Source organism: Athene noctua, chromosome 1 (genome assembly GCF_965140245.1).
Source record: "Athene noctua chromosome 1, bAthNoc1.hap1.1, whole genome shotgun sequence".
NCBI classification, from domain to species: Eukaryota; Metazoa; Chordata; class Aves; order Strigiformes; family Strigidae; genus Athene; species Athene noctua.
Window position 1 is genome coordinate 29,196,508 of NC_134037.1, and position 23,895 is coordinate 29,220,402.

The following is a 23,895-nucleotide window of genomic DNA, read 5'->3' on the forward strand; positions in this document are numbered from 1 at the left end:
TACAGATGTTTTAAAATGGAAGGTTTATATACTCCTCAAAAGCTCAGCAAGTAATCTTCAATTATAAACACAGACTGTTGGAACCTCCTGAAAACATAAGCAAACTTCTCACGCAAAAACAAATTACATTTTCCTAAATTTGAAGGAAAAAAAAAAATCAAGTTGTATAGGGAGTCAAACACCTCAAACAGAGTAATTTTTTCCTCTTATGTCTGTCATTCATACAATTACTTCCCTTGATTTAAAGAATACTGCATAATCACTGGAAGTTGATTCATGCTCTTAGCAGAGGTAAGAGAGAAAGTGACTGAAGGCGCTTACAAAAAGCTCTGACAACCTAACCCTTGTTGCTCGGGAGGAAAGAAAACAAATAACCTGCATTTGCTCGGGAGAGCAGGTGAGTGACTGGAGCGCGCGTGATCCAGTGTGTGCACGCTGCCTGCATCCCCCAGCTCGGTGCTGGCAGCAGAGTGCTGCCAGCACAGTTGCAGCTGCACACAGGGCAGGGACATGGGGAGGAACCCAGCTCACCCAGCTGCCACACACCGGCCTGCTGATTTGCACTGAGATGTGCAGTTAATCATGCCAGGGAAATGTCGGTGTTACCCTGCTTCTCCCACACACCTTGGGGAGAGCAGGGAGCCAATAGCAAATCCATGCAGTATTCCTGCATTTCTGCATCATAACTCTTAGCTGGCTTGAACCAAAAGGTGCTGGGATCCTGTGGCAGGACAGAAAAAAAATGGAGACCACTAACAGCAGCCCAGATGGAAGAATCTTCACCTGATGTTAAGAGCAGGCAGGCTGTCAGTCCTGCCAAGGGGAGAGGCTTCCTGCTCACTGATGACTGATTCACAGCCCAGCTCCTTGTCTAGCCCTCCACAGCTTCTGCAATTTCCTGAAGTCTTGAAGTTGGTGTGTATTTGCAATTTAAAAAATTGCTTATGCCTGGAAAGGAGGTAATTATAACCTGCTACTCCAGACCCCTGTCATGTAGAACTGGACAGTGACATCTCCCTGTCTGATGGATGACTGATTGTAGGAATCATGCTGGACCTGTACAGCTTGTGTTCTCGATGGAGCATCCAGAAAAGGTCTCCCAACCATGGTGTCAGGGCTGTGAGCACGGGGTTTGCCTGTCTGTGCTCAGGTTCAGCTCAGGGTGTGGCTCCTGTCCTCCAGAAGGTGCTGGTGCTTTCACTTCTGGCCCCCACAGTGGTGCAGCATACCTGTGGGCTCACATCCTACCAGCCTCAGCTCACCCCTAGGGATGTGCCCGATGCCCAGGGCTGCCCCAGTGCCCCCCAGCTTCCCTGTCCCTGGCTGGGGCAGTGGGGCGGACTCCGGTTGCCAGGCCCTGCCTTGACAGACCCTCCGTGGGGACCCGCTACTGCAGAGAGTCCTGGTCACCCACCCTGGTGGAGCACACTAGCCGGTGGCATATGCAGGATGCTCAGCCTAGATCCTGAGACCACTGGCGATCCACAAACTGGGAGCTACTAAAACAGACAAACAGAGCACATGGAGAACCACTGCCAGAAATGTGCACATTTTGTTAGTGTTTAACTTACTTACTGCTCAGAACAGAAACCATTCTTTAAAAGAGCTCTCTGAACTAAAACACTGTAGTTAAAAATATCAGACAACTGTTTGGGAAGACCATTCCTATCTTGTGAGCAATAGCTGGAAATTATTATTGCTGTTTTAATGGTACAAAATGGCAAAGGAAAGAAACAGAAATTCACTGAAATCAGTGGAAGAATCTCACTGATTTAATCAGCAAGACAGAGTCCAAAAATCTGTAATCCCTCACAGCAGAAAGACATCAGATAAGGACAGTAAACATTCCTGAGTAGGACACAGGATCCTTAGGTGGAGAAGTTTTGTTTACAGGAAGAGGATAAACTAAATGGAAACTGTCACAGGAGCACACAAAATGGGGACTCTGCTCCTCAGCCACTGAATCATCTGCTTTGTGCAATGCACTTGTGTCAAAGGTGCCTGTACTTCCCTGCTGAAATGCTGTGCCTGAAACTCATGGGGCACTGCCAGAAACACTGCTCCAACAAAACAACTGCAGGTACTCAGTCATATCCCAAGTGATTAACATTTGCACAGACAGAGGACAGAATTCAAGTTTTTCATTATTTATTAACTGATCTGTACCACAACTACTAGTTGCTGAGCTGTAAAGGCTCTGGGAAATACTTTCAATTATTCCATCTCATTAAGCTACTTCCTTTTTTCCCTCCCTTCTTTCTGTATCTTTCAAATTGTTTATTTTTTCAAATACTTGCTGTGCTGTGTTCATTCTTTTGGCTGCTCTGTCCCAAAGTAAAACAGCCTAGTCTTTTGCCAGCTATTTCCCTTTGTCCTGCCAGTGTTACTAAAAGAAGACTTTCTTGCTGGCATGCACCTCCTCCCTGACTGGCTAACCAGAACAGAAGCATATTCAGAAAAAGACCTCATTGATTCAGATGCAGCTTCATTTTACCATGAAGTTACGCAGTGCCACAGCTAACTGCTCTAGGACTCAAAGCACTGTATGATATGCTTACAGCCTCTCTACACAGTATGTGAGGAAAAGGCTGCATCTGCTTGACTCATCTCCCATTTTACTTTAGTGTCCTAGTCCCCGTACCATATACATGTTCCTTGCCTAGGCTTCTTTCTGTGGTGAGCCAAATGGTCCCACAAGAGGAAATCCAAAACCAGAATAATCTGCTCAGTCTGTCCCCTGAAGCTGCACTGAAACATACCAAATTTGTCTCTCCTTGGTACACTCCTTCACTACTATACCAGGTGTCCTGGTTCAGCTAGGATAGGGTTAAGTTTTCCCAGCAGTGGGGAGGGAGCTCTAGCCAGGTTATTCAATACCATGCTGACTGCTAACATCAGGTCCAGGTGCCCAAGCACGGGAAGAGCAGGGACAGCTTTTGTTCCTCGTCACTGCCCTTCTCTGCTGTATCTTTGTGGTATATCTTTGTATATTTCTTGTCCTGTTTATTGTTATTGTTGTTGTTTGTTTATTATTTGTTACACTGTTGTATTAAATTTTTCCTTATCTCAACCCCACGGTTTGTATCTCACTCCCTGCCCTGTCCGGTCCGAGGGTGGGGGAGGAATAATGGCAACATGGTCTTGAGTCCCGGCAGGGCCTAAACCACCACACAAAGGAAGTCACATACCCTCAAACTTCCTTATGATATGACCCTGGGCATACAGAACAAACTATACACGCTATAATAAAACCCAGAAAGTTGCAAGCCTTGTGCAGAGAGGGACAAGTCATTACACACTAATTAGCCCAGTAGCCAGAATACTCTCTCATGTAGTCCTCTAAGACACGAACATCTTCATTTAATTTAGGAACAAAAAAAACGTAAAAAACAGAGAGATGTTGCCAACCAAGAGGAAACACTGAGCACAGCAATGATCTTAAATCTTGTTCCTCTGATCAGCTTTGATGCCAAAGTCAGTTTTATCAACAGTGATCTGTTCTTACTTAGAATCCAACATTAGAAATCCTCTCCTGTCAGCAGACATCTTCAACAGTATTTCAAGTTAACATACCATATCCCTTAGTGTCTATCCACAGTCACCAGTGGTTCTACCAGTGCCTCTTTAACTTTGTAAGAGTGTCGTCACAAAAGCATTCAGTAGCACAATTCCCTTCTCAGACTGAACATTTAAGTCAGCTGGTCCTGTTTTCCATGAGAATGCCCTGCCATTTTACAAGAGACACATCTCAGAGTAGATCTGGGCTCCAAGCAGAAACACTGAAGAAGCTCTAGGCTCCAGGGCCATGTTAAAGTCATACAGGAAAGAATATGGGGATCCCAGGCATATCTCAGGTCATGCAGTAGTTGATGGCTTTCACCAGCAGTGCAGTTTTGGACTTTGGTGATCAGCTCTGCCTCTACACTGCCTATACTAAAATGTCAGTATGACAGAAAGAGACCATGAAGAAGACTGAGCCCCAGCCACATTCTTCTCAGCAGTGTGGAGGTGTCCCATGAGAGATGTGCAGGATTCACACTGATACTGCTCTGAGGAAGAAGGAAAACACATGGGCTAATAAGGCATCCTTTGACTACAAAGAGCAGGGAATTGCCCAGGAAGAGACAGAATCACAGAATCAATTAGGTTGGAAAAGACCTTAAATATCATCTAGCCCAACCATTAACCTAACGCTGACAGTTACCAACTGCACCACATCCCTCAGCACTATGTTGACTCTACTCTTAAACACCTCCAGGGATGGGGACTCCACCACCTCCCTGGGCAGCCCATTCCAACACCTAACAACCTCTTCTGGAAAGAAATGCTTCCTAATATCCAGTCTAAACCTTCCCTGGCGCAACTTGAGGCCATTCCCTCTTGTTCTATTGCTTTGATACTTCGTTAAAGAGACTCATCCCCAGCTCTCTGCAACCTCCTTTCAGGGAGCTGTAGAGGGCGATGAGGTCTCCCCTCAGCCTCCTTTTCTCCAGACTAAACAACCCCAGTTCCCTCAGCCGCTCCTCGTAAGACCTGTGCTCCAGACCCTGCACCAGCTCCGTTGCCCTTCTCTGGACACGCTCGAGTCATTCAATGTCCTTTTTGGAGTGAGGGGCCCAAAACTGAACACAGGAATCGAGGGGCGGCCTCAGCAGTGCCGAGTACAGGGGTAAGATCCCTTCCCTGTCCCTGCTGGCCACGCTGTTGCTGACACAAGCCAGGATGCCATTGGCCTTCTTGGCCACCTGGGCACACTGCTGGCTCCTGTTCAGCCGGCTGTCAATCAAGACCCCCAGGTCCCTCTCTGACTGGCAGCTCTCCAGCCACTCCTCCCCAAGCCTGTAGGGCTGCTGGGGGTTGTTGTGGCCCAAGGGCAGCCCCCGGCACTTGGCCTTATGGAAACTCCTCCAGCTGGCCTCAGCCCATGGCTCCAGCCTGTCCAGGTCTCTCTGCAGAGCCTCCCTGCCCTCGAGCAGATCAACACTCCCACCCAATGTGGTGTCACCTGCAAACTGACTGAGGGTGCACTCGATCCCCTCGTCTAGATCATCAATAAAGATGTTAAACAGGAGTGGCCCCAAAAAGACAGTGTCATCTCCACAGCTGCAGTGCTATTACAGGCATAAACCACAGAGCCCTCTCTGTATGTACACTGAAATGCTGTAATTAACATTTTCCAAGAGAACAAATGGAGTACTTACCTGTATTTATGAATGATGGCATTAAATAATCTTCCATCACGCCAGCAGGTAGTGAAATTTTCACAACGCATTCCAGCATAACCCTCAGTTGTCTGCTGTGACCACAGGAGCAGTCTCTCTTTCGCAGACATGTCCTCTGACTCTCCAGTAACATGGATATCAGATATCTAAAACACAGTTAATGTAAATATTGCAATTAGATCTAACCCATAAATAATGTTTAAATATTGCAGAAAACCACTCTGTATTACTGAAGAATTTTGTCTGATATCTGTATACATTAATATGACAATTATTTACATCTTGTATTAATATTCTTTCATGTCTTATACATGCTTAGTGTCTTCAATGTGAAATACAAAATTCATAGCTTCACAATTTTATTCAGTAAGCCAGTTCTCAGCATCTTAATTTATGGGCACAATATAATACTATTACATAATGAAAAAAAATCTGATTTTATGTACTATATCAATTATACGTAAATGTTATATATATAAAATGCAGTATGTTTTATATGTATATAGTCACACCTCTATAAAACCCATATTTCTATTATTTGTACTTTATTTAGCTACAGTGTTCCTCTCTTAAAACAGGTTAATTTATATTATATGCTGTTCTGGAATTCAGTAACAGAACAGTCATTTACAGCGAAAACTGATAATAGTGTGTTTAGGACAAAATTTTCTAAGCAGCACTTTAGGAATGACTGAAAGACTGAAAGATTATAAATAAAAGTTTTGCTTGATACAGAAGGTTTGGTTTTGTATTATTCAAGCATTATCAACTTCACGTCTGGGAAAGCAGGAAAGCACTGGGAATTTTACGTACAAATACTACTTTCCAGTACATTAATTCTCTAATGAAGCTCAGTCACTTTGCTTAGAAAACTACTGCTGTATAAATATGAAGCAGATATTTCCCTAGTCTCCCTAATTTGCACATGTACTGTTTGCTCCTCATGTTACAGAAATTGTGCTCAGCGTAAATCCGAACCGTAAAATAGAAAACGAAGACATGCCTTGGTAAAGAAAGTGCTATCATATGTTATCTTTCTTCTAAATGACCACCTTTTACCACTTACCCAAACAACAACAGATAATGTGAAGAACCACCAAGAACCCAGGTACGGTGAGGCACTACAGGCGGACACATGTACTGTAGCTCAGACGTTACAGAAAGCAGGCTGAGGTGCTTGGGCAGAGGCAAGAGGGCCTGAGACACCACCAAGATCTGTGTGGACGCCAAGCACCCCCATGAGCCCACCTGGAAGAGGCCACACCGCACAAGCCGCGTGGGGAGAGACAGGTCTCCTCTGGCTGTGGAGCCAGCCTGAGGCCAGGGCTCAGCGGAGTTTCGCCCACAGACAATTCTGGGGTCAAGGTCCGTGCTCAAGCTGGCTGCAGAAGAGCCTTAACGCTGGAGCTGTGCCAATGCCACCAATCCTATTCTATGTGAACCAGGCAGTTATGTTCATGAAGTCAGATGGGATGGTCATAACTATGCCTCCTGACCTTGAAATCTCTGCACACAAAGATGTCTTCTGTCTGGGCTCTTCCTGGGGGAGTTCAGACAAGCTACGTTGGAAATTGCAGGTTTTTCTCACATTAAAGCCACGCAAAACACAGTGCCAGGAACAAAGCAATGTAGCTTTCCTACTGATGCTGCTGTGTCAATGCCTGTCAGGAGGTGGTGGAAAGCACTAAGAAGCTGGGGACAAAAGGACACCTTGGAGATGTCAGGGCAATGTAGGGGCGCCAGTGCTCTCTGCTATTTCTGTTTAACCACCTTTCACACTTCCAGGGGACGATTAGCATTTACAACCTTACAGAGTAAACTATAAGTAATTTTAAAGCAGGGAACAAACTAATTTACATTATTTTCTATACAAGTATCCACAAAACACCAAGCTGTGAAGGCAGTCCTTCACAGGCCATCATATCTGATCGTTCTAGGTAAGGGAAAAATACAGACACTGAAAGTGTTAGAAAGCAAAGTAGTTTTAACTGTTCAACTAGCCCATAAATACCTCCGAAGACCTCATTGCATTTTTTGCATCCTAACGTCTCCAGCTTCAACACTGCACATTTTTAAGAAAAAAATCAAAGAGGGAAAAAAATATTTCCTTGTTTGTTTAAAACACTGAAGAGAAACACATGCAGCTGTGATTGTTTATAAATTTCTAGGTATCAAAATGCTGCATGGAGTATGAAATCCCACAAAATACAGACAGTATGAGTCTTATAAGTGAAGACAACAGGGAATCCGACGTGGCAAAAGACCAACTTAAAATCTCTCTAAAAATGCTCTTGCAAAAATCTAGGGAATTCATCTGCAGTGTAAGATTTCCTTTCTGTTGGTTACTTTTGTAATACTTTGGTATTTCAAAGCAAGAAAGCAAACTGAGTATTTTTTCCAGTAGCTTTAGTTTCTATTCATCACAGAACAATCAGACCAAAATATAAATGAAGTCAACTAGTTGCCACTTATCTGGACAACGCTTCTGAAAGAGATGATGTAATCTGAAGTGCCAGATGTCTAGCAAAAAAGAAAAACCCTGTAATTTTTTCCCTGTCATTTTCAGAAAAGTCCTCTGTGTGTAATCATTAAGTATCACGGTTTTTAATATATTCTACCTAAGCAAGCTAACAAAGTAATTTGCTAACGGACATTCCTTCCTGCTAAATTCAAATCTTTAGCCTCCTTCATGGTTAATTGACTGGTGATGGCTATATACATTTTGGGCTGCAGAGAGTGCAAACGCAGCGTATTTGAGTGCACATTAGATTCCTCTGGCAACAAGTGACTTCTGACAACAAGGCAACTTCTGACGGTCGTACTTTATCTGTTGCTACATACAAACAACATTTGTAGCTATGGACACAAACACAAGGAGGATGGGTATTTCTTATTCTGAAAGTGACCGTGAGGTAAGCTTGCAATCCAAATTTTGGACGCCTAAAACATTAATTTAAGTCATTATCCTAAGGTCAACAGGATTTTGATCCAAAAATCTTCCAAGCACCATTCAGCACCCTAGTTGGCCATCCGAAGAAAAACAAATAGGCTAGAGTGGGTTTAAAAAATGAAATTGCTTTTCATTCATTGAAGTAGCCCATTTCAGTACAGGTTAAGGAACATTACCCTGAGACCTGAAACAGCACTTCTGTTCTCTAAATAAAGTATTTCAGATTCCAAGCCTAAGATTTCAGACTTTTTTATAAACACTGAATTCATATTCGAAAAGTATCAAAATACACTAAGGGAAATGGTGACTCAAAGAGCTGTTTTATTACACTTACAAATACGATCTCTACTTTGCAAGATGCCCTATTAACTTGGAACTACTTAAGTAAAATACTACCCCCACAAAATAAGGTGACAGAGAGCACATCTTTCCTTTGATAACCCCATAAGCACACTTACATCTACCAACTATGCATTATCAACAATTTTTATAACATCATTTGCCACATGAAAGAAAAACAAGGACTACAAAATTTGGAATACTAGAACAGAGAATAAATTAAGAGGTGATTAAATCTTTTACTGTTCAAATTTTGTCCTTCAAAGCAAACAGTTTACGTGAACCTTTCATTCTTATATCCCACAAGCCTATCATTTACCCACTATACTCTGTTACTAGAGAACATTTATTCCTCGAGCATGGAACAAATTATTGAGTTTGCATGAGTTTGAACAGTTGTTTGCCAGAGATCCAGTTCTCCAAATTATCTCAAAGCCTGTGAATTACAAGTTATTCAAGAAGAAGAGACAGAGGTATTCTCTGCACAGCCCTAGTATCTCAGGATTGAAGTCTTAATTGGCACTAAACAATACATTTATTGTTTCTAGCTGGGGGAACTAGTTCACCTCTGCTACTGCAAGTGGTTTTTTCCCCTGCCTGTAAGTTTCCTCTGCGTCACACAGTATACTAAATCCATACACTAAAAAGCCTCAAGCTGTTTGCTTGCACTGATTTCAGTGATGCACATTTGAGTCCAAAGAGCAGAGCGGATCAGAAAAGACATTCCAAAAGAAATCAACACTGGTGTTGGATTTCTGCAGCTCATTTTTTACAGTGCAAACAGCAGCAAGTCAGGTATAGATAACAAGGAGTCTTCTCTCCAATTCCATCTTATCCCCAATGTTGTGAAGCAAGTCTAAACTTGACATAATGTACTTAACTGCACAAAAATATATAATGGGCTAGAGATGTATGAAGTATAATGAAATGTATTCTGATGTCCTAGCCCTAAACCAGAAAAGTCTGAAGAACACAAATAAACAAGAGAAAAAAGAATACATGAATATGGAGAGATTTTGAAATGCTATTTTCCACCTAAGCTAAGTAGTTAGCTATGTGTTGTGTTTGAAAAAGACTGTTGACAGCACGTTGAGGGAAGTAGAGTTATACGAATGGAATTTGAACTAGCATGTGATCACAAGAAGTCATCTCCCCTGACGTTACAGTTGGACTTTGTGAGTTTCCATTTGGCCATAAATTCAAATGTTCCTATTCAGCTCTTGCAAGGCTCTGTTGAGCTTTGCGTCCAGCTTTGTTGGGCAACACCCTTCAAAAACTATTGGAACAGTTGAAGCAGATTGAAAGAGAAAAACAAGAATGGAAAAGAGCTAAAAATACATGACCTGTTAGGAAAGATTGAAAAAATGGGTTTATTTAGTCTAAAGTAGGGAAAACCGAGGGGAGATATGATAACAGTCTTCATATATGTAAAATGCTGTTGCAAAAAAGGTAATCAATCAACTCTTCTGGGAATGGGAAAAGAATTAATGAGTCTAAAAGTAAAAAAAAGTAAGTCATCTCTTTATTACTGCAGTTATCAATGCAAGTAGTTGTAAGATGACAAGACACCTTCCAACTATGTCCACCACCATTTATCAGTAGAAGTATTTTACTGAATATGCTGATTACAAATATTCTACATTTTTTATTTAAAAGCAAGAATATTGCCTTTAACCTGACTTAAATACATTTTTTTCTTGAAATTTATTATTAGTACAGTGGATAAGAAATCCACTGTATCAAACACTATGGAGATGCATGGCAAAAAAACAGCTGAGGAACCTGCAGCCAAGACAACAGCTGAGTACTGGAAGTAGATGAGTGATTCCATCTATATATTACACATTTTTCTAAAAAATGTTTACATCCATAAACCGGAACCGAAACTACCACAAATTAAATTGGAAGAAGAATAATAATGATTGATAACATGATACACCTAAGTCACTGGCTTCAACACAAGCTGACAACCAGCAAAAACTGGTGGTAACACCAGCTGGTAGCTATTTTTTGCCAATACTGAATGAAAACCACGGCTTCTTTCAACACAAGAGACATCAAATATCACCGTAGCAATATCTCCTATAGAGAAGCCAAAAGTATAGCCCTGATTTTCTATTCTACCTGCATCGTGCTAAAACATCACTGAGGAGTCTGCTCCAGGAAGCCTGTTTCAGTCTTGATTCACAACTTCTTGACCTCAATGCAAGCTGCCATCTGCTCTAGGACAGCCCTGAGCTTGAACAGTATCAAGAGCATATCTTGCTCGAGGAAGTCATCTTCCTTTTTTAGGAACAAGGGCTGTAGAAATTAGGCCTCAGCAGAGAGTAAAAACCTTTCTCTCAAAGTTCTCAGGGAGCAGGCAGAAAGAAAGCTTCAGAACATCCTGCTTACCTGAACTTTGTAAATAGGAAACCAGAAGTAATACGGTAGCACCTATTTGAACAGAAAATCATAATTGGTTTACACACTTAAGAAGAAAGTTGTGTCACAGAAAGAGACTCAAATGATATGAACCAGTAGTGGAGACTATGCTGTTTCACAGGGCAAAATGTCCTATCTCTGTTACAGTGCAATTTAGCCAGCTGTACCAACAGGTTTCCTCCAGTGTCTGTGCCTCAGCTTCAAAAGCCAACACACTTTCAAATTGGCCACATCTGAGCCACTGTGTAAGCTGAGAGTATATTACAGTGTGGGTAAATTCACAAGGTGAGTGGAGGCTACTGATCTCTGTAATTACGGTTAGGAAAATGGTAAAAACAGATTTGTAACTGTAAGCCTCGTGTATCATCTCAGGCTGATAACAGGAACTTTGTGGATTTGTGTAAATAACAGCTTTACTGTTTTATACTGAAATACAAGACATGCAAATACTTATTTAGTTCTCAAAAGCAATCAAAAGGAAAGTGGTCATGACTTTGTAATATAAGCTAGAGTCTGAAATCTAGTCTTCTTCCTGGATTTATTTTCAGGTGAAAGCTGCTCTTTTGGTGCTTTTAAAATTACTCAGAATCTTGGGTGGAGAAAAGGGAACTTAACTGAAAAGCAGATATTTCGGCAGCTTGGGCATTTAGACTGATCTGTCAGTAGATTTCATATTTATACCATTAAGCAGTGTTTTATTATTATCACCAGTACAAGTCTCAGTATTGATGTAGGTGCTCAACAAAAGCCTCATTTTTTTCCCCTTCTTCCTGTGGTAACAAGGGGTATATGCCTGGTTGGCATAACAACTACAACATATTAGAAGTTGTATCACCCTGATTACACAGGAAACAGCAGCCATGCTTGGCTGACAAGGTCTCATAATGTTTTAATCAGTAACAATGTTTTTTCAAATCAAACAACACCCCTAGGATTTTCCTGAATTCCAACTAAGATTAAGAGGGCTAAAGATCTCTCTGTGTATTAGAAGGCTATTTGTACTAGTGTATACTGTGTGTTGTAACTGGGTGTGTTATCTGTATTTAAAAACTAAGCTTGGAAGAAGTATTATTTGATTTCTGTTACAAAAGTAAATTATGTAAACAACAAAAGTGTAGTTAGCTCTTTGCTGGAAGGAGTACCTTTGGCACATGTCTGTTCCCTCTGTTCATTCAACTCAAAGCTCAGATGCCCTGTTGAGCACAGGGAATCAGTTTTGGACGAGATCCTGGTAGCAGCATTTAACTCACAGATTTCAGTTGCACTGAAGATGAGTGGGGCAGAACTGGCAATATGGGTTGAATTGGTAAGCATGGATACTAACAGAAAAAAATTTGCTTTCCTTCTGATATTCTGCAGCTAAGCTTGTTTAGTTTCTTTTATTGTAAAAGGAAAATAATCCTACACTCAGAAGGAGATGGAATTTCAGTAATTAATATTAATAGTCCATATAGACAATTTGGGAGGGAAGAACTTTTAAAAGTGGAGAACATTATTAATATGATTTATGTTCACTTTTTCTATTTCAGGCTGTCCACATATTTCTATCTTTCTTCAGTTCCTATAAGCCATAATTGAAAAGAATTAAAAATATTCCTTTCCTTAATAGAAAACCCAGAAGAATTTACAAGATCGTCAAGAGTTGATTAAAAAAATACACTGAAGATACTGTAAGTGAACTTAAAATTCTCTCTGAAATTCACTCCACCTTCTAGAACCATTTAAACTTGAAAACCTTCTTCCTAAACTAGAAAACAAATCAATCGACAGATAGCAAAACATCACAAGGATGTATCAACACTCCTGAAGTACAGAGGTATTACTTAACCTGTGAAAGATGAAGTAATATGCTGTTCTATGACTACATGTAGTATCATAACATGTAAAAGGCTTATATACAGCAAAGACATTTTTGTAACAGTAAAAAAAACTGTTCAAACACTTACTTTTAGCTAACTTTCAAATAGAATGTACTGTGCCAACATATTTACCTTGCTCCTGTTTGGTGGATGGCTAAATAATGCCTTTTCTTTTGACAAATGGGAAAGCACAGCATCAGAAGAATAAAACCTCTTTTGTTCAAGCAGGGGATCACTTTTGCTTTCAGAAAGAAGGTGACGCAACTTTTCTGATTTACTGCTTTCTGGGACATCTTCAACGATTCTGCAAGAAGTTCTGTTTAATACAGTTTCTTCACACTGTCTGCGTAAAATGTGGATACCAGAATCCAAGCTGGCTGCTCTTCCATAACAAAACCCACTAGATTTCTTCAGGAATGCTAATTCTCTCCTGTTGCCATCCTCCAAGTATTTCCTCTTCCACATACAACATTTCTCTGAACTCCTCTTGTCTTGATCCTTTAACCATGTCTCTGTTTCATCAGACTTGATGAGCCTCTGATTATCACCATGAAAACTGTCCCCACAGAAAGAATCACTCTTTGTTTCACCCAGTAAAACTTTTGCTTTAACAAGATCAGCTGAAAGGTCTGTACTCACAGCCACTGTCACTGTCCGGGGGTAGGAATAAACCAATCCCACACCCTTGGGATGTTTCTCAGTGTTTTCTGAAATCTCCACTTCATACTGGCTATTTTCTTCTTTTTCTTTAACCTGTACTGAATCTGGTCCCTCCTCGGTTGATTTCTTTCTCCTTTTTCTTCTGAAATATTTCCTTCCAGGGGAATGTTTAGCTGGACTTAAGGGAGCTTTTGCAGGATCTAAACACTGTTCTTCCTTTTCAGCCCTCACACATCCACAGACGTTCCCCATTTGGCTTTCGGTAACTCACAGTCGCATAGTCTCATTCATTCCAGTATATTTACATACACTTAAATCCTCCTCAGAAAGTTAAGAACAGCCGTTTGCACCGTAATTTCTTCCAGACCTCACATCCATCCTCCTCAGTACGTAGCCATTTTGCTTATGAGAAATGCACACGCAATAAACGTTGTGGCATGGTGCCCAGGCAGGGCCTGTGTCTGATTAGACACTGTGGCTTATTTCTGGCCACCAATCCTCTTAAATAAACATCACTGCTTCAGCATTGGGCTGTAATGCCGATGGCCTTTCACAGAGATGACATAGCATTTATGAGCAATAGAAAATTCCTGTATGCATTTTAACTTCCTGTTTCATTTAGTAACTTGAGTAAGATAAAGCAGAAAAATACGCAGCAACCTTTGAAACTATTAGCTACACTCCAAATCCAAAAGCAAGCAGCGCAGCAAATAGCAGGGATTTAGTTAGCAGATTTGGTTTGTACTTCATATGTTTTTCTTACGTATCCAGTGATCCACAGAATGGAAGACTAAAGTGAAGGATCAGAGATTGCTCTGACAGCTTGTTGGGGTCAAATATTTATTTCTATGTGGAGTTTTTATAGCAGCTGATGTGATTTTTCACTGATTTGTCAGCTATAAATAACCTGCTGCTCCACTATGATCATACAAGCATAATAGCTTTCTCAGGGCAGTGGTGCTGTGTACTGGGAACTGAAACTTTGCAGCAGATTTAAACCTTCTTGCCAGAGAAAGGTGAAACAAATCATAAGAGCCAGTCTGTTTAAAAAACTGTCCAAACAGTTGCTGTTTATAAAAATGGAGCTTCATCCACCTCCCATGCTCCTGTTCTGTAGGCATCTCCTCTGTGTAGCTCCGAATATAACAGCCAAGAAGCATCTAACTATACCTGAAACTAGGTAGAAATGTTGTTAAAATGTAAGCAAGTCTAATCACCAGCACATGTTGCTTGAAAAATACCTTTTTAGGCTTCCACTTCATTTTTGTTACTGATACGCAAAAACTACTAAAACCAACACACATGAGCAGGGACAGATGTGGTTTTTCACGCTGAGAAAGAACTACTGAGTGACTTGCCAAGCATTATCAGGTGTTGCCACTGAGTTTCCCTTGCTTATTTGAAAAAGAATTGCAATAATGAATCCCAGAGACTCTATCCCTAGGGGCCAGTTCCACTTGAAGTATTGTATGACATTTTACTGACAGGATCTAGAATGAATTAATACAGCAAAGAAGTAGGATCAGCCTCCAAAGAACTTCCAAGAATACAGATGCTCACTGATGACTACTCGCAAGGCAGTGGGGATAAATTTGACAGTAATGGCTAGAAAATTTTATACTGTAACACTAAGGGACGAGAAGGCTGTTAAAGAATACCCTGTACCACTGAGAGATGGGCAACTACCTACAGGCACAATGCTAATATGTTTCTTTTTGAAGCAGATGTTTATGCTATCACCACACTCTTTCATGGCCTCGATTTGTATTTGCATTTGTAGTATGCTTAACATACGGGTGATGTTGTGACATTTGCTCCCTTCACTCACAGTAAAAAAAGCTGTATTGTAGTCATCTTAGAAATGTGACTTTCAGCCAAGGCCCAGAGGACTCAGTGATTTAAAACACACTTCCACATGTGACTGAGTTCAGTCCTGATATGCCCCCCTTAATTAACAGAAAAGCACATCAAGAGAGAAAAAAAAAATCTTTGTAAATGACATCATTGTGTCTGTACAAATGGCTTTTACGCCTGAAAATACACCCCTCTCTCTCTCCTCTCTCATCAGAAAAGATGATTCAGGACTTTGCAGTTCAATGGACCAAGACTGATTTCATTTTGCACAGATATAGCCCTGTTTTAACAACATGTCTAATAACAATAACATTAAATAGATCATAGTATAATAATATTAAAATATTACATTATGTACTCTTATAAAAAAGACATTATCATCTTGATAAAGCAGGTATTACGTAAAACGTTAAAGACGAGAATGTCCAGCATGTGCAAGAACAATGGCAAGTTCTGATGCTATATTAATCATCTAATTGACAACGTATTGAAGTAAATATAGCCTACCACAAGTACACTGCCAATGTTGTTCTTCCTCCACAAATTTCACAGGAGTTAAGAATTTGTTTAAAAATACTGCGAATTTAAATTTTTAATGCAAGTGCATATTTAAATTAAGACACATGGGCACTAAGGTTTCTAAACAATAATTAAACCATTTCACTGAGTTTTAATGGAATATGATTTAGTATGTATTTACTTTAAACTGTTTCCATATGTTTAACAGTCAGCATGATACCACCTTCTTCCCAACATAAAATGTCCATAAAGGATTCTCTGTTAGTTCAAAACTCCAGTGTGGCACACTGACCATCATAAAAATGTCAAATCAAATGTAATTCCAGATAGGTCAGAAGAGACACATGTTGTTATTTTACAGCTGGCAATGTGCATTTTTTAATGTAATCAGTAATTTAGAAAGACTCTGATCTTGCACATTCTCTTTCTAAATACCTTACATTTGATTTTTTTTTTTTTCTTAAGAGTAGGTAATTCACTTTTTCACGTGCCTCTGAAGTGTAATTTAAAAAACGAGGCAGCAAAAATACATGAGTCAGCTCTGAAACACTGGTTACAAGATCAGTGCTCCCAACAGTCCTGGCTTACTGCTGCATATTCCAGGTCAACCTAGTTGAACGCACATTGTATATCTGCAGCTATTCCCAGAATTTATTAATTTCTAAATATTAGCTAGGAATAAATGCATTCCAAACATATCTCCACAGATTATCAGTAGTATTTGTGCCTTTCTATCTTCCTAGAAATAGGTAGGAAATATGTATTTTTGATACTTATTAACCGATTTAACAATACTTACCCGCTGTTCCTGAGTGAGAAGGCTATCACATCTGTATTAACAATTCTTTCTGCTGTCCCTTGCTTTTCCATGACCCAAAAATAAACTCTATAGTCACTTTATAAGTCACTTAGGCTCTTGAACCAAAAAGATCAAGGACAAAAGAAGTGACAAATTGCATTTATATCAGTTGTGGGGTTTTTAATATTAAAAAAACCCTACACAAAATCATATTCCATGTTAAGAAAAGATGATAAATGAAAATGTGAGTAACTGAAGACAAAATGGCCACTTTCAGCTAACTGAAATTCTACAAAGTCACAACTTTGGTCTCAGCAAGCAAAAAGACAGATAACAGGATTAAACTGGAAATTCAGAAAACAGAAATTGAAATTTCTTCTAAAACTTGTCTGCTGGAGCAAAGAAATATGATATTCTAAAGCATCAAAAGAGACTATCACTGAAGCCTGTGAGAACCACCACAATATAGCAAAGACCTGACTACACCAGGACTTCGTCTCAGACATCTGACTAGACCTGAATGGAAGATCAGCACTGGTCTAAGACCCAGATGATCAAAGCTGTTCAAAATATTATCATGGATTATTGTACTTCTTTCCTTTTCTTCTTTTTTTTTTAAAAAAAGCAAAAAACCCAAATATACAAATCTATACCTATCAATGCCGGAAAGCTTTAAGGAGAGATTAGTGAAAGACTTTTTCTAGCATATAAACCCTTAAGAAGCATAACATGAACAAAGGATTAGACCAACACTTGCCTGCAATTTGATCTGTCTTAGAGGCTACTTAATCACCAACAAGACGTTAACATTAAGACATGGTAAATAAAAGACTAACATCAAAATGTGAAATAGCTCGTGCAGATCTGTATTGGTTTGCTTTTAACCATAGATTCTTGTAACTTGTCAAGCATGTCTGTGACCATGAAACGCATTATGTTGTTAACACAGAATGAGCACATTACACATTACAGTGGCAATGTGTAATTATCTGCATATTTGTTAGTCCGCAAAATGCTGAGACCTTCATAGACTGCTAGTTTATGCTTTATCATCGGTTTCATAGAGTTAGCAAATGTTTTCAAGGAAGGGTCATTCCACTTTGCCCATCAAATTGCGCCTGGTATCTTTTATCCTAGAATGACATTATCAAAAGCCTACTAGGAAAGCGTTACAGGTAGTTTTGGGTCTAAGATCCCTTCCTCCTCCTCCTCTTTTTTTTTTTTTTTTTTTATGCAACACAGCAAAAGCAATGGAGCATTTAGCATAAATGGGACCTGTCATTTCATGGTACTAAATCAGCATACCAGATAATCGACAAGTATTTTGTTGCACAGCTCAAAGGTCACATGCAGAATGTCAGAGAGATAAACACAGGCCAAAGAGAAAGTGAAAATTAAAGCAGCACAAGATAGAGAACAAGGCAAAAAATAAAGGCTTGCCAGCACAAACAAGAGGTTATATTTGGAGCTGTTTGAGCTGTACTGGTTAGCTTTCAGGTACCACTGAGCTACCAAAAGTCACAACCCTAAACAGGAGATGTTTTATATCCATTGAGATGGCTTACAAAAAGAGGAATTTGTTCCTTGGTGGTGGTTTTATGGGATAAAGGACAAAAAGAATCAAATGAATGAGCTAACTGCTCATAAATCTTATCCTGCTGTAGAGATCCCATGTAAAGTCTAAATACAACTCTGCAATGAGCCTTAATGCCTTTCGTTCTTACTGCGATTCAGATGAGTCCCAAAAATGCCAGTAACTTCATACTCATTTTCTTACCTGAGAAATAGCAATTATTTGTTTTTAATTGCTGAAGAATTCCTGAAAAGCTAACTAGGAGTTCAGCTGAGGAATAAAATACAGGACAAGCATACCCCACCAAGTGATGAATGGCCTGCTAAAAGGGCTTATGACTAGCAATCTGAACTCCCAGGTGGAATACTTTTTATCCTATAAGCATTTATAGTCAGAGATTAGACAACTGGCCACACAGCTCCATCTTTAAATCTTTGAGAAGATCAGACCTTGAACTGTTCTAGCTATTTTAAAGCAGAGGCAGATTAAAGATCAATCCTTGGGCACTAGGACCCATGGTTCTGGTAAGACTGAGAGGCAAGCTTCAGAGCCAGCTGCCACCAGCCAGCTGCTCCCGACAGAAAGAGGTGCCAGGAGAACAGCGAGTGATGGCCAGACCCAGCACTCTCAACTCCACATTGTCACCTCAGGAAAGCAGGCAGCATGTCTCTTATATGGTGACCCCTATCATGGATTTAACTGCAGAGCAGCTGAAGCAGAGGAAGGTGCATGGGTCCCAGAATGTCCCATCATTCCTCTGCCTTCTGCACATCATTTACTGGAATGGGCCACCACAGCTGAACTGTCTCCTCCTCTGACCACCCTGTATGAAGACCACAGCCTTCACAACCAGCACAACAGTGCTTCAAAATTGCCACCTGCATCGCAGGCTCTGAAGACCTATCTGTGGTAAAGGGTATCAGGAACTTGAGAAATGGCTGAGTAGCTGTCCTTTACCTCAGCTGAGTCATCTACAAACAAATCCACCCTTCATACCTTTTTGCCCAACACAGGTAAAAGTTTAACTGCTTATCTGCTGGACCAAATGAACAGTCTATAGACTGCTTTGGGGCAGACAAAGAATTAATTTTTCTTGAAGGCTTATGGGGAGTCAGCACCAAAAAAAAGGTATTTGCTGGCTGACAAGAGAAATGTGGAGAGGTAACACATGCTCTAAGGCGGCCTGAGAGAAAGCACCCATCTGGCCAGAGGGGGCTGGACAGTACTGTGACATCTGGACAGAAAAGTTAACAACTAGAGCCTTGAAAAGCAGCATCCTGTGAAGAGGCCTGACAGCAGAGAGCTGGGGATGGTGGAAGAAAAGGTGTTTCATGGGATTTCCTGAGCTACAAATTACCATGCAACTGAAATAGAAGAAGTCTACTGAGTCATGACTTCAAAGCTCCAGAAAGTTTTTAAGGCCTGAATTTACAAAGGCCTAATTTTGGATGCCTGAAAGTTTCCGGTTTTGATTTGTTTCTGTCTGGTTTTTTTCTACTTGCCAATTATTCTAATTTCTATTTGTTATATTAAAGAATGTTTGCAGTGGTTTGAAAAGAAATGATCACCAACTTTCACTGCCATTATCTTACTAAAATTGTGGTTACTAAGGCCAAATTCTGCTTTCATTTACAGTTGTTCATCTCCAATATCATCAGTGAAAATGTACTGGGTGTTGAAGAAGTCCATTCAAGTATTACCTTGAGCATTTATATATATACAAACAACCTATAATTATACAAAATAATCTGATTTAGCATGTTCTACAGGTGCCAGGAAAATAACTTATAGTAGTTATTGCATTATGAAACAGAATTTTTAAAAAGCCACATATTATTAAAAGCATGTGAAATGCATACATTGAAAGCTTGCCTAAATCCTAATAACATACATGTCTCAGGGATTTTCAATACCCACAGTTTCAATATCCACAAATTATCTTCTAACATACTCAACTCAATAAACCACCAGATTTCCCATTTCATCTTTTCTGTATCTTATATGTAATTACTTGAGACACAGAGGAATGTACAATTTCTGGACTTGTCCAGCTGCAAAAGTCAGTTTTATAACTCAGAACAACATCTACACTTATCTAATTACAGGTATCAATTCACAAAACCATAACCATCTCTCAATATAATTCAGATACAAGTGAAACGTAATCCTCAAATGCTTATCATCTTTTATTTTTGTTCATCATGTCTTTCCCCTAAATCATTCCTAAATTCATTCAAATATTCAGGACGATTTTCTATTTTGAAGAAATACTCTTGAGATAAATGCCATGACTCAGAGAAACGAGAAGACACAAACAACAGCCAAAAAAATCCCTGGCATCTTGACTACCTCCCAGGTTGCGTGTTACTAGAATAAACTTGAATGATGGAGCAGAGGCACTAACATCACGTGGCAAGCACTTCCTTATACTCGCTGAGATATTAACTTGCAAATGCTGGGAAAATTTAAGGGGTAGTTCAGATTAAGACACCTCAACGTAGGTGTCTACATATTCATGTTTACATGCTGGCTAGGATTTGAAGAGACATTTTATCCAGTGGAAACAGGATTTAGTTTCCTGAATATGGGCTTTTAGCACTCTTTGACATATCCTGCTATATCCCAACTTGCCTCCAGCTGCAGGTCTAGAAGAGCATGGGTCTCTCATAGATCTGGTGTCTCACCAGAGAACTCCACACATATGTCCTGGATACTCTAGCACACTTCAGATGTCACTCAAATGCCATATGTCTTTAGAAAACTGAATCAAAAGGCCTGGAGATCTAGTTAGTACAATCAGTGGATCTTGAACAGCAATGTTTCACACCCTTGAGACATAAGAAGAAAGTCAGTTGACCATCTAGAGCGTTTGAGAAACTTAACACTATATGAGATATCTATATGGGGATAGCAGATACACCACAAGACCTAAGGTAACTTGCTTCCCACTGCATACGCTACTGTGTATGCTATGTCATCTCAGATGACACTAAGCACCTATGCTGGACAACTGAATAGCTCAGTAGGTGCTCCAGGCACCTATTGCAAGTGATCTGAATTGCTCCACCAACCTCATCCACCGTAGTGACTAGCGCTCCAGGCCTCAAATGTGTTGCTAAACATATTTACCACCATTTAAGGTGCAGTTTATCCTGCCTCATCTGTTTCTTCCCATACAACAGTGGGTTTCCCCTAAGACCTACATCATGTTTCTCATACTCATGTGGATGTCTCATAAATCTCCAACAACACAGGTTTATGTTTAGTCAAATGGAGTGAGCCTCTAGTAGCTGGTTAGCTGACTCACTTTCTAGGCTATACTAGCTGTATAGAATTCTATCGCTCAGAGGATCAGATTATAGGGACAATTTAGAGACAATGCACATGAACACAGGTCCCCATAAACACCTGGATTTAGGTGTCTTAACTTCAAAATGAATCTCATCACAATTTCCCAATATCTATAGGATTACTCCATGCACAAACACAGCTATTATCATGAAACTTCATCCCTTTGTGAGGACTCTGCTGTTAAGACTTCTCAGATCAGATTTTTCCCTCATTCAAAATCTAAGTGAAGACAAGAAAATACGAGGTCTTAGTATGCACATTCTTCCAAACTTCCTTATACATTCAGAACCCGAATTGGCCGTATATGGGTGTCAATGACACCAAATTGCCGTACACTTCAAAAGAAGTTACATACAGGCAAATGCCAGGCTAGCAGAGATTAGCACAGAGGGTGTCTCTTACACAACCTTAGAAATCCCTTCTGCATTCAGTGTAAGTACTGCAGCCACTAATAGCAAAAAGAATGAAAAAAAATTTTTTTAAATCACTGTTCTAAAGTTACTGCATATTTACTAATGATGCTTAATATTTAGTCCAAGAACGGTGGTTCATTCTTAAAATTATTTTAACATCAATTTTTTTGGGATACTATTTTGAGAAAATAAAAGCTCACCAAAAGGACAAACCGCACCCTGGGGTGCATCAAACACAGCATAACCAGCTGGGAAAAGGAGGTGATTATCCCCCTGTACTCAGCGTTGGGGTGGCCTCACCCAGAGTACTGTGTGCAGTGCTGGGCCCCACAATTTAAGGAGGATGTGAAGGTCCTTGAATGCATCCAGAGGAAGGCAACAAAGCTGGTGGAAGGGCTGAAAAGCTGCTCCTCACAGGATGTTCCAAGGACTCCAGATTTTCTAGTTCGGAGAAGAAGATGCTGAGGGGTGACCTCACAGCTCTCTACAGCCTCCTGAGGAGGGGACATGGAGAGGGAGGTGCTGACCTCTTCTCCCTGGTATCCAGTGACAGGACGTGTGAGAATGGTTCAAAGCTGCACCAGGGGCGGTTTAGACTGGACTTGCATTTGCCCATGCAATATCTGAATTGTAATGCTAGACATTTAGTTGGTAGTTATTGGGGGTCAGGACAGAGTGAAGTGTGTTCTGCTACAATTTAAATGCTCTTACATATTTCATACAGAGCTGGCTACTTTGTAGAGAAAAATCCTTGTCACACCACCTCACCTAAATTAGTTACTTCAATATAAATGTTCTTCCTTCTCATAATTTTTACAGCTATAACCAGTACCACTAATTTTTATCACTTTTTATAAGTGCCAAAAATTGTGCAAGTTGTTTTGTGCTTCAGCTAGTGAGAAAAGCTAAAAAAATCCATCCTCCAAAAACCTATTCAAGTTCAGAAAGATAAACCTTTACTTGGTGTGTAGTTTAACTTCCACTAACATCTTCTATTAATAAGTTATTAATAATCTTTGTTTCTGAAAACACAGCAAAGTTCAATCACTGCCTAATTCTGCGGATCACGCTTAAATATATTTTTAAGATCAGCCTCCTTTCTCCATACAGCTATGTGGGAGCAAAGACTGACATGACAGAGGGGAGCTGAGGAAACTTCAAGTACTTGCTAGCAGTTTCTCCTTCACCCTGTGCACTGGCCTGGTCTAAGTTGTGCACCCACACTGGCTCTATTCATGTCTTCTGTTCCTTATCAGGATTTGCAGAAAGGCAAACTGGATCTCATCAGCCTTTTGGGGTTTTTTTAAGAATTTTTTTTTCCAGTCATAAATCCAGTGCAAGATATCCTAAGTGAACCATGCTTTTTCTGTATGATCATGTAATTTTTAGATCATTTAAAATGCCTGCACAGTAGGGAGTTTATCGCTAACAATGCTGCAGTCACTAAATGGGAATTATCTGTCATCTGAATTACATCATCTACAGCCACTGCCATTGTGAAAGCCTCATTTTGAGGAGCAATTTAACACCACACACTGTAAGGCTGCATTATACTGTACACAATTCTGTCAGTGTACAACAACCAGAGTGCCACCTAGTGTGACCCGTGTTACCATCACTGGGGCTAAAAACAAATGCTGAAGTGATAGGGACTGGTAGAAAAGGCTGCAAGTAGGGCTTGCTAGCATACTCGTATCAGCAGAGAAATCCAGATTTAGAATGAAAAGAGATTTAAAACTTTCTAATATATTTTAATACTCATCAAAAGAAGTCTGTAGAATAAAATGAGTGGTTTGTCCTAACACTGGAAGGAATACATCAATTGTTGTCTTTAATGAAGTTCAAAACCCAAGCTATTTTTCTCTCACTCCACAGATAGGAAATCAGCAAAACAAATTACAACTTCAGATTCAATTTACATCACAAAATAAG

The 23,895-nt window shown here is 40.1% G+C and overlaps 1 protein-coding gene across 7 annotated transcripts in view; it reads right to left on the reverse strand.

Annotated features, from left to right (window-relative positions):
• DST (dystonin) overlaps positions 1-23,895 on the reverse strand; it is a 310,970-nt gene that overhangs the window by 167,233 nt on the left and 119,842 nt on the right. For 6 of the 7 annotated variants that reach the window (XM_074895774.1, XM_074895777.1, XM_074895776.1 and 3 more), the window contains one exon: positions 5,202-5,368. In XM_074895774.1, coding sequence (XP_074751875.1) covers positions 5,202-5,368 — 167 coding nt within the window. Of the gene's footprint in view, positions 1-5,201; positions 5,369-12,926; positions 13,843-23,895 lie in introns of those variants that run through there. The other variant, XM_074895775.1, reaches the window with a different exon arrangement.